This window comes from Bison bison, unplaced genomic scaffold (genome assembly GCF_000754665.1).
Source record: "Bison bison bison isolate TAMUID 2011002044 unplaced genomic scaffold, Bison_UMD1.0 scf7180017864143, whole genome shotgun sequence".
Taxonomy (NCBI): Eukaryota; Metazoa; Chordata; class Mammalia; order Artiodactyla; family Bovidae; genus Bison; species Bison bison.
In genome coordinates, this window is record NW_011494715.1 from 6,745,010 (window position 1) to 6,757,330 (window position 12,321).

At 41.7% G+C, this 12,321-nt stretch overlaps 1 protein-coding gene across 1 annotated transcript in view; it reads right to left on the minus strand.

Moving 5' to 3' along the window:
• ELP3 (elongator acetyltransferase complex subunit 3) overlaps positions 1 to 12,321 on the minus strand; it is a 120,485-nt gene that overhangs the window by 75,872 nt on the left and 32,292 nt on the right. The window contains exon 8 of the mRNA XM_010840293.1: positions 1,743 to 1,904. Within this exon, the coding sequence (XP_010838595.1) occupies positions 1,743 to 1,904 (162 nt within the window). The remainder of the gene's footprint in view (positions 1 to 1,742; positions 1,905 to 12,321) is intronic.

The following is a 12,321-nucleotide window of genomic DNA, read 5'->3' on the forward strand; positions in this document are numbered from 1 at the left end:
GACCCTTTCAGCCTCACCTCTAACCATGCTCCCACCTCACACTCCACACTCCACCAAACAAAATCAGCCCCAAATCCCTAAACGTGCCATGATGTGCTTCTGCTCTCAGGAGCTTGCCTGTACTTTTCTTTCAGCCTGAAACAGTCTTCCTCTTCCCCACCTGATGAACTCAGACTCTTCCTGTGAGTCTCAGCAGCCTGAAAGAGTCTTCCTCTTCCCCACCTGATGAACTCAGACTCTTCCTGTGAGTCTCAGCTTCCACATCATTTTCTTCAGAAAGCTTCTCTGATCTCCGAGAGACTCCATCCCCAAGGTACCGCTCCAGCACAGCCTTATTACTGCAGCAGCCCTACCAGCGTTTCTGGCTCAAGCCTTCCCCAACAAGACTGCATCGTATTCACATTGCTCTTTCTCAAGCCTGATATCCATCAGACTCTTCCTGCGCACAAAAATATTTTGGAGATCTCTATTACCTTAAAGGGGCTTCCCTGGTGGCTCAGTGGTAAAGAATCTAGTTGCCAATGCAGGAGATGTGGGTTCGATTCCTGGGTTGGGAATATTCCCTGGAGAATGAAATGGCAACCCACTCCAGTATTCTTGCCTGAGAAATTTCATGGACAGAGAAGCCTGGAGGGGCTACAGTCTATGGGGTCACAAAGAGTCAGACATGACGTATCGACTAAATAACAACAAATTCCCTTAAGGGAAGCATCTGTCTTCCTTAGCCTGGAGCTCTTCTTGGTTGTTTCCAAGATGCTGACCCATGTGTCTCCCTGATTTCCCTTTACTTCCGTCTCCAATCACAACCCTCCATCATGTCTAACTCCTATTAAAGTGAAGCAGTCTTTAAGGTCCAACTCAACACACACCTACTCCCGAAACCTGTTTTTACTTCTGAACAGAAAAGAACTTCATCTTGGCTCTATCAGCTCTTACTCCTTCCTTCCTTAGACTCTCAAATTTCTCAAAGTTTATACCCATCATCTCACCAGCCTTTCTTTCAGTACCCTGCCAGTTGGCATTTGCTTCATAAAAACTAATCTGTTAGATCTCACCTGGGCTTATTTCTTTATGAACTGATCGACTGTGTTGGGACTCAGTTGTGACACACAGAATCTTCGCTGTGGTGCACGGGCTCCAGGGCACGTGGGCTCTATAGTTTTTGGTGCGCTGGCTCTCCAGTTGAGGCACACGTGGGTGCCTCCACCCACGTGTGGGTGCATGGGTTGAGATGCACCTCCAATCCATGCAGTTGAGGTGCATGGGCTCAGTAATTGTGGCACACAGGCTTGGTTACCCAGCAGCATGTGGGGTCTTAGTTAACGATGACCATCACCCAGCAATCAAACCTGTGTCCCCCACACTGACAGGCGAATTCTCAACCACTGGGCCACTATGGAAGTCCCCCTGGCTTCCTTCTTGTTCAAACCCTTTTCTCTGTTCCTAGTCTCCTTGGCCTTCTCTCTTGCTTTAAACTATTGACTTTGAGCCCTGCCTTTGCTTTCTGTACAGGAAAGGCTATTTATGAATAGGAAGAGAGATGAAGATGATGATTATAGGCTACTAGAAAAGAGTCAGCACAGAAAGACTGAAAGTCAAGGAAGGAGGAGATGGGGTTCAGAGCATGGACAGAAAAATGAATAGGAGGAACACCTAGACCCCTCCCTCTCAGATGGGTAGGAACATCGATCTGCTTGGCGGGGGAAGAGGAAGGCTCATGCAGTTCGCCTGTGCCATCTTACCGGTTGGTATCTCTGGCCACATCCTCATAGACACTCTGCACCCCAATCTCCAGCCTTGTGCAGCCGTAGGTCAACATGTCACTGAGATGCCGCTTCATGCAGTAATCTGGTCTGGTCTCAATAGTAATTCCGATGCACTTGGTGAGGCTTCTCTCAGAATACCTATAGAGCAAAGAGAAAAGTAAATAGCCTGCCAAAGCTTTAGGACGTTGGCTCTCATTTCAAGGACGTCTTCCCCTTGTCCTCCCAGATCTAACCCAGTGGTTGAGAGCACCAGCTCTCGGGTCAGACTGAGTTCAAATCCTGGTTCTGCTACTTCTTAACTATGCAACCAGGAACGTGATTAACCTCCTCGTGCTTCGGTTTCATCCTCGGCAAAATGAGGGTAATAGCAGCTACGCCTCATGGGACAGACATGCCTGAGCTGGTACACAGTGTATGGTATTCATCGTCACCATCACCATCGTGTTCCTGCAGCGTGCGGCAGCCATAATCTCCTTGAAAAGCAGGGATGTCAACTGTGAAAACCCTCATTTTCAGTTCCTAGCAACGATTTTTCATGTAAGTGAAAACCATCTGCATCATTTATTTCCTACTCCATGTTTTAGAGTCATGTTAAATGAAGGAAAACAAAAGAAGGGGGAGGGAAGGGTATGCATAATGATCATAATGATCAAAGGAAGAATTCAGGTGAAATGTTTCCCCCCACCCCACACACACACGTCTTCTTGTCAAGCCTATGAATCTCAGCAATGACTTACAAAATTAGGAGTCATTTTTCTCTTTCACTAAAACCAGGTATCAGAGTGGTGAGCACCACTTGAGATTCAAGCTGTTTTGAGTTAATAGTCTTAATGCTGGCCAGAAACCCAGGAAAATGAAAATGACTCCCTAAGGGGAATGCTGACATGCAGGAATAGGACACTCTTACCTACAGAGGCCACTGTGGCCAAGCACTGCACTGAACATGCCACGGGCAGTGAATGCTCTCATCAGCTCCATCACGTGCCTTTTATTATCCCTGTTTTGCAGATTAAGAGCCTGAAGCTCCTAATGTGATCAAATATTGGGTTGGCCTAAAAACTTGTCTGTGTTTTTCCATGCCAGCTTATGGAAAAGCCTGAGTGGACTTTTTGCCCAACCCAATGCTTTGTCCAGGGCTTCCCTGGTGGTTCAGATGGTAAAGAATCTGCCTGCAATGTGGAAGATCTGGGTTGGGAAGATCCACTGGAGGAGGGCATGGCTACCCACTCCAGTATTCTTGCCTGGAGAATCCCATGGACAGAGGAGCCTCGCGGGCTACAGTCCATTGGGTCTCACAGGGCTAGAGACAGCTGAGCGACTAACACCTCGCTTGGCACTTTATCCAAGAGTACAGAGCTCATAAAATCTAAGTCAGGACTTGAAGGTAGGATTTTGACAAGGTCAAAAATCCTTGGTCTGTTTCACTCTATCACACTGCTTGGACAATTCAGCATGGGATATCAGATCTGTCTCCTCTTCCACTTCTGGGCTTCCCTTATGGCTCAGCTGGTAAAGAATCTGCCTGTGATGCACGAGACCTGGGTTCAATTCCTGGGTTGGGAAGATCCCCTGGAGAAGGGAAAGGCTACCCACTCCAGTATTCTGGCCTGGAGACATTCCATGGACTGTACAGTCCATGGAGTCGCATAGAGTCAGACATGAGTGAAAGTGAGTGACTTTCACGTCACACTTCAACTTCTAGAATGAAATCATTCTTCCAAATGCCCTTCTACGACTTTCTTAATTCTTCGGGGAGAGTGAGGGAAGCCTTTATTTGGCACTTCATTTCCTTCTTTTCAAAGAAGTTCATAGCTTTTGTTGTGAAAAAGAAAACTCATAAAATTTCTACAGTTCTGTAACTGCTGTTCTCTTTTAAACTCATTCATTCATCACTGTCAATAAAACGGACTTGTCTAATTTAAAAATAATTATTAAGGTGGTTAAGAATCACTGAACTGAAGAACTGACTCAAGTCTTTCACACTATGACTGTATTCCTAAGGTTTTATATAGGATTACCAAAGGCAGCAAGAACTAAAGGTAAAGGGCTAGGCCACAGTTACTAAACAATGAATCCTAAGACAAAAAAGGACACAGATCTTATCAAATCTTGCTTCTGACAGGATACTAAATCAACTGGCTTATCTGAGACAACCGGACCAGAAAGTCACAGGCCTTTCCAATAAGTGAGTCCTAAGGCATGCGGGAACAAAAGTATACGCTACCCCAGGATACACGTAACTCAGGCTCAAACATCAATTATCGTGTTTGGAGAAAGCCATTATTTTAAGAAACTGAAACACTAATGTATTATGGAGAAAGCATACTGCATGAAGGCTGACTGAAAAAACCCATGAAGCAGAAAACTCTAAATGAATATATTTCACAAAGTAAGTGAGGACGTCTTACAGTCAGACATTCCAAAATTGTACCCCTCTATTAACTGATATTTTTTTACAAAACCCACAATATTTCCGAGAAGGATGCCATTAAGTTAGCAAGCGTGGCAGCACAATAGTACCTTGCGTTCCCAGGACAACGAGAGGACAGGCAACCGCACAGACGGAACGTGTCTACAGGAACGAGAACTAAATCCACAGAACCTCTCTGCTGTGTGGATCATCAAAGGCCCAAGCAAGACTGATAGGGAAGGCTGCTGCGAGGATGATAAGGTCTCTTCAGAAGTAATTAGAATACAGCCTAGGACACAGAGGCAAACCTTATCCTCACACAATAATTTACCGCCAAGCCTTTCCTCTAGGGGGAAAACATCAATACCTTCGGCAGCAGCAGAAATGAAGGGACAAGAAATAACTTGTTTTAAAAGCCAATACTTTGTGTCAAGTTTCTGCTGCACAACACGTGAGTCGCCCCACCCTCCCCGCCTCACCCCTCTAGGTCCTTACGGAGCACTGAGCTGAGTCCACACACATGTGTTAACACACAAATATGTGCATAAGGCAGTCAACTAATCTAAGCAAAACACCTGAGCTGGTATTTTACGGCCGATATAACCCCCCATATCGTTTAAACAGCCATCCAACAGTACAGCTCTCCTTTACTACCAAGTTCAACTGCCATACCTTTGGGGAGCAGGGAGAGGCGGTGGACTTAAGTTCTTGGGCAATTAGGAAATACCGAATTTTCCAACCATGACCACGAGCTTCTAAGAGACAAAACCAGAACCTGAACTCTGGCTTTCTGATTCCAACCCCACTTCTCTTTCTGTGACATTATAGGGCCATCTAAACAGGCCTCAATTCCACCATCATGGGGCTACGCTGATCTGGCTTCCCAGGCGGTGCTAGCGGTAAAGAACCCACCTGCCAGTGCAAGAGATGTATGAGACACAGGTTTGATCCCTGGATTGAAAGAGCCCCTGGAGGTGGGCATGGCAACCCACTCCAGTATTCTTTCCTAGAGAATCCCATGGACAGAGGAACCTGGCGGGCTAGTCCACAGGGTCACAAAGAGTCTGACATGACTGAAGCAATTTAGCATGCACGCACACTTCTTTGCATGCTGTAGGGGCAACATCAACTAGAAAAGATGCTAATGCTCTCTGTGAAGCTAACTTAAGCCAATATCTTATGCTGATGGCATTTTTTTTTAAACTGGGAGGTGGTGGTGGGAGGCGAATGGGACAGTAACCCAGGAACATCAAAGCAAATAAAAACCAGATGCTACCAACCTTCAAAACAAAGCTCAAATACATTTCTCCTGTCATGATGCCTTCCCAGTGCCTCTTGGCAACTGTGTGCTCCCATTCCGAAATATCTTGCCCACACTCTGTATGAGTTTGTCTCATCTGTGGATATGCCTGTTTGTCCATTTGGACAGGAAGCTCCTGGAAGGCAGTAGGCTCATAAATGTTTAGAGGTAAGGCCTTCAGCACTGAAAACTCTCCTTCAGTATAAAAAAGAAAAAATACAAATATGAAGAATGAGTAAATGAATGAGGCAAAGCTAAAGACACATAGGTGAAGGAGGTCTCTCTTGACTCCAATAGCAGCCTCCAGCTAATTCGCTCCCGTTCCCCTTTGGGAACAGGTTACTGTTCCCAAACAGTTAACCCTAAAAACTGCTTAACCCTAGACCAGGTAATCTACAGAAAACAAAGACGCAGTAGTCCTTTGTCCCAGGGAGGCCCAGCAGTCTAGCTGTAGGGCTAAGACACACAGCTAAAACCAAGAACCACTTAAGATCAAAGAGCTAGAAGTGGCAGATGTTATAACTGGATAAAATGATTTCTTGGAAAGCATGCTTCTATTTCTGGAAGAAAGTGACCTATAAAAGTGACATCTATTATTACTACTTACTGACCCCTCATAATAAGGGCCCAACCAGCGGGGCACTGAAGGAAGACGATATGAAAGCCTCTTTAAACTGTTTCTGCTTCACTCCAAGAAGTCTGTGGCATCAAAAAAACATTTCTGATTGCTATTAATTTCCTGCCATTCTCTCTGAAACCTCTGTCATTAATGAAGTTGGCTGGGCCTTACTTTTGATTTCCTGTGTAAAATCTCACTAGAGGTTGAGGTCCAAATTCCTGAGAGGTTTAAGACCCTTTCCTACATGGACATCCCCCTACCCAAACCCAACCTGCTCAAACCAAACCACAAAGTAGATATGTATGGTATGTAGATGAAATATGAACTTTCATTAGTCACAAGGTACAAACTCTCTTCTGCATCTGCAGTCCCAAAATGAGTAAGTAGAATTTATAAACTTCTTTGGACAGCCAGAGGTTTGTTTGACTTGCCAAATAATATCTGGGGTTACTGGTCTAGTTACTCAGTGCATGTGCTTAGTCCTCAGTCGTGTCTGACTCTTTGCGACCCCGTGGACTGTAGCCCGCCAGGCTCCTCTGTCCATGGGATTCTCCAGGCAAGGATACTGGAGTGGGTAGCCATTTCCCTCTCCAGGAGAACTCAACCCAGCGACAGTCTCCTGAATTTCAGGCGGATTCTTTACTGGGGAAGTCCCCCAATTCCTCGGAAGTACCACCGAACACATTCTTTTTTGGGGAGTGAATATAATCATATCTGGAAAATATCTCAACAGAATTTTACGTCCTGTCTAATGCTGAGCTAGTGATGGTCTAGACTGAAGAATGACTGCGTTGGATGTTTGGAGATTTATAAAATAACTTTTTCCTTTTGAGATGGTGGTCAAGTTTGGTTCCTGGATATTGGCAGTTATGTTGGGAGGGTCTAATACATAACAAAAGGTTCTGCTCAACACAAACTGAGGTACCAGACAGAAGCAGAATTTCGATTTTTACATGAGTACAACCTATGAGAAACTAACCTGGTAACGTAGCTTAGAGAATAATCAGGGACCTCTGCTCCCTTATCATGCTGGTTGACAAGGTTTAGGACACATGAAAAACAACCCACAACATTTTGGGTTTTGATTCTTCCAACACCCAACAAGAGTGCTATTATTTTGTACACCTGGTCAGAATGCTGAAGAACCAACAGCAATAACACTATTGACAGAAAATTAAAAAACAATCAGGGTTATCACACATTCTTTCAATACTGTATTCACATTCAAATTCAAGGACTAGAATGTTATATACATAGCCCTTAAATTTGAATGTGAATACAATATTGAAAGAATGTGTGGTAACCATGATGATTGCTTTTTTATTTTCTATTAATAGCACATTATATACATAACATTATGCTTCCCTGGTAGCCTAGTGGTAAAGAATATGCTTGCTATGCAGGAGACCCGGGTTCGATTCCTGGGTTGGGAGGATCCCCTGGAGGAGGAAATGGCAACCCACTCCAGGATTCTTGCCTGGAGAATCCCATGGACAGAGGAGTCTGGTGGGCTGCAGTCCATGGGGTTGCAAAGAGTTGGATATGACTGAGCGACTAATACATACACATATACAAAACATTATAAAAAAGCTGCCATTGTCAGGAAGTAACTGTTAGATGAAAGATAACCTCTCAATACATCTTTTAGATAAAAATCACCATTCCAATAGAAATCCTTAAAGCACAGAATGTCACAGAAAGCAGTAACTTTAGAGATAATCTAGTCTCACCTTCTCATTAATAACGTAGGATAACAACAGAAAATAAGCCTGGAACCTATTGTTACTGCATAGTTCTTCCCACTGCACTCACTTAACAATGCTTTCTAAGTACTGGGTTGGCCAAAAAGTTTGTTTAGGTTTCTGAACGAACTTTTTGGCCAACCCAATACCTTCTCTTCTCAAGGCACTGTGCTTGATATGAGATCCTTTCTCTTAAGAAGACATTCCGTATTAAGACACAGAAAAAAAAATGCATTATATGAAATTAGACAATAATGGTATTCCGTAAGACCACAACTCTTGGCTACTAAAAACCAAAGTGAGGGAGTAACTAAATTAGTAGTTGCAAATTCAATTGTAGCAAATGTGAACAGATTAAATACTCCAATTAAAGGCAGACAATGTCAAAATGGATTAAAGAAACAAGACCCAACTACTGCAGACTGTTATCTATAAGAAACACATTTTCAGTACAGGGACACACACGGGTGGAAAGTAAATGGGTAGAAAAGTATGTATGTAACAGCTGTAATGGGAAACAACGCCAACAAAAAAGGAAACTTCAAGACCAGAAAGGACTTCTCAATGTGATAAAAAAGTAAGCTCATAATCAAAGTTTTATCAAAGTTCATACGCCAGGAAAACGCACCAATCACAAATGTGCATACACCTAGCAGATCTTCAAAATAAATGAAGTAGAAACTAATACAACTAAAGAGGTAAACAGATCATTCTTCAGTCATAGCTGGAGATTTTACTCTTTTTCTCTCAGCAATTGATAGAACTACATAGAAAAGAAAAAAAAATCCCCAAAGACCATTGAACAACACTATCTACCACCTCAACTTAATTGATGTTTATAGAACATTACATCCAAAAACAGCAGAATATACCTTCTTTCAAATACACATAGTATGTTCACCAAGAGAGATCATATATGCTGAGCCACAAATAAGTCTCAATAAAAAAAACTTTTAAGAAACTGAAATGGTACAGAATAAACCCTCTCTGATCAAAAGGGAATTAAAATCAGAAATCAAGAAAAACTCCATGTTTTTGGAAACTCAGAAATTAAACAATCCATTTGTATACAATCCACAGGTAAAAATACAATTTCAGGAAACATTGTAAATTAAATAATAATTAAAACAGAACATTTAAAATTTGTGGGATTCAGCCAAAGCAGTGCTTATGGGAAAAACTTAAAGCTTTAAATACTTACATTAGAAAAGAAAAAAGGTCTATAGGATAGCTAGGTTTCTATACTTTATTTAAGCAAAGAAAAAGAAAAGCAAAGTAAACTCAAAAAAAGTAGAAGACGATATAAGAATAAAAGCAGAAATATATAAAGTAGAGGGCATAAACAAAATCAAAAGTTAATTCTTTGCAAAGAACAACAAAATTGATCAACCATAACTAGACTGATAGAGAAAAAAAGAAAGAACACAGATTATCTATATCAGGATTGAAGGAGGGGTGATCAATAACATCCTACAGACATTAAAAACAAAGTAAGGCAATGTTAGGGATTGGGGGCAGGAGGAAAAGGGGACCACAGAGGATGAGATGGCTGGATGGCATCACCGACTCAATGGACGTGAGTTTGAGTGAACTCCAGGAGTTGGTGATGGACAGGGAGGCCTGGCCTGCTGCGATTCACGGGGTCGCAAAGAGTCGGACACGACTGAGCGACTGAACTGAAGGGAATGTTATGAACAACTTTATACCAAAAAGCTTGACAACTTGGATAAAACAGTCAAATTCCTTGAAAAACACAACTTACGAAAATGGACACAGATGAAACATAATATCTGAATACCCCTTTGTCTATTAAAGAAATGGAATTAATCATCTAAAATGTGAGTCACTCAGTTGTGCCCAACTCTTTGGGACCCCTGTGGACTGCAGCCCACCAGGTTCCTCTGTCTATCGGATTTTCCAGGCAAGCATGTTGGAGTGGTTTCCCATTTCTTTCTCCAGGGGATCTTCCTGATCCAGGGATCAAACCTGGGTCTCCTGCACTGCAGGCAGATTCTTTACCAACTGAGCTACCAGGGAAGCCCTGTATCTAATCATCTAAAGCCCTCCAATAAAGAAAACTCTAGTCTTGGACAGTTTTACTCATGAATTTCAGCAAACACACAGAAGAAATAATATTCATCTTACATGAAGTCTTTCAGAAAATAAGGAGGAAATGCTTCATAACTTGTTTTATAGGGCTGGCATAACACTGAAGCCAGAATGTAACAAAGAAAAGAAAATATGAAATCTCAGAGCACCATCCCCCATGAATAAATCCTTTCCAAAGTATTAGAAAGCTGAATCCAGTGATATGTAGAAAGAAAAATACATTACAACCAAATAGGGTCTATCTTGGAGAAGGCAATGGCACCCTACTCCAGTACTCTTGCCTGGAAAATCCCGTGGACGGAGGAGCCTGGTAGGCTGCACTCCGTGGGGTCGCACAGAGTCGGACACGACTGAAGCGACTTAGCAGCAGGGTCTATCTTAGAAATGCAAGGTTAGTTTAAGATTAAAAAAATCAAAGTAATATACATTATCAGAATGAAAGAGGAAAAGCCTGTTATCATTTAGTCACAGAGAAATCATTAGACAAATGAGTTAACAATAAAACTCTGCAAAATTTTTCAATCTGATAAAGATATCTTAAAAAAAAAACTCTCAAGTAACACTGCACTTAATACTGCAGTATCAAATGTTTTCCCTATATTATTGGGAGTAAGACAGAGTCATTCTCATCACTTTCATTTAGCACTGGACAAAATGTCCAAGCTACTGCAATAAGGAAGAAAAGCAACCACAACCAAAAGGAAAAAAATTAAAATTCACTGTATTTGCAGATTACATGATTATTTTTAAAGAAAATTCTAGCATATCTACAAAAAACAACTTACAGAACTGAGTAGTGAATTTAGTAAGTTCATATGCTATAAGGTTAATACACAAAAATCAACTATGTACCTTGATACTAACTGCAAACAATTTGAAAATACAATTGAAAACAATTTCACTTAATACAACATCAACAAACAAAATATTGGATTGACTATAAAAAGTCTGTCCTGTTTAACCCACATGAACTTCTGGCCAACCCCAAATTTTGAAATAAATTTAACCAAAAGCTTACAAAATCTCCAAACCAAAGACTGCTAAGAGAAATTAAAAACTAGAAGACAGACTATGTTCATAAATTGGAAGGTTAAATTGTCAATTTTCTCAAAATTTTTCTATACTTTAAACACAATACCAATCCTATCACACTTTTTACTAGAAATTGACAAACATAAACTTTATACAGAAGGGCTGCTGCTGCTAAGTCACTTCAGTCGTGTCCGACTCTGTGCGACCCCATAGACGGCAGCCCACCAGGCTCCTCTGTCCTTGGGATTCTCCAGGCAAGAACACTGGAGTGGGTTGCCATTTCCTTCTCCAATGCATGAAAGTGAAAAGTGAAAGGGAAGTCGCTCAGTCGTGCCTGACTCTTAGAGACCCCATGGACTGCAGCCCACCAGGCCCCTCCATCCATGGGATTTTCCAGGCAAGAGTACTGGAGTGGGTTGCCATTGCCTTCTCCATACGAAGGGCAAAGGACCTAAAATATCCAAAGCAATCTTAAAACAGTAGGACTGAGTTAGAAGATTTACACTACTTCAGGATATACCCTAAAACTACAGTAATCAAGACTGTGGTACTGGCATAAAGACCGAAAACAGATCAATGGAACAGAAAAGAGTCCAGTCCAAAATTTATATCGCCAACAGATTTTTGACAAAACTGCCAATACAATCTATATGGGAAAGGGAAGTTTTAAAAGAAGTAATGTTGAAACAATTAGGTATGTATATAGAAAAAAAGAAATCTCAACGCCTATCATGCACTACACATAAAACCTTAAATCAAGATGGATCATAAGCCTACATATGAAACATAAAAGTCAAATCTATAACTAGAAAAAAACACAGGAAATATCCCCTTGCCTTGTGAGTAGGCAAAGGTTTTTTAAGAGATAATACAAAATAAGCAGTAAGTATGAAAGAAAAAAATTGCTAGATTAAACTTCACCAAAACAAAACACTCTGTTCAAAGATTTTAACGTAATGAACAGTCAAGTCACAGACTGGGTTTCCGTGTTTGCAAAACAGAGATTGAACAGAGGACTAGAATCCAGGGCATATAAAAAATAAAACAAAAGGCAATAGGCAGAAGGTTTTAACACACACTTCACAAAGGAAATATACACAGAAAGCATTAGTACATAATAAAGTGCTCAGCATCATTAGTCAGCAGGAAAACGCAAATTAAAAGCACAGTGAGATGCCACTACACACCCACTAGAATGGCTAAACTTCCAAAGACTGGCACCACCCTACTCTAGTGAGGATCTGGAACAAATGCACACTCATATGTTACCGGTGGGAGTACAAATGATGCAACCACTTTGGGAAAATGTCTGGCAGTTTTGAAACTAAACGCATGATGGTTAT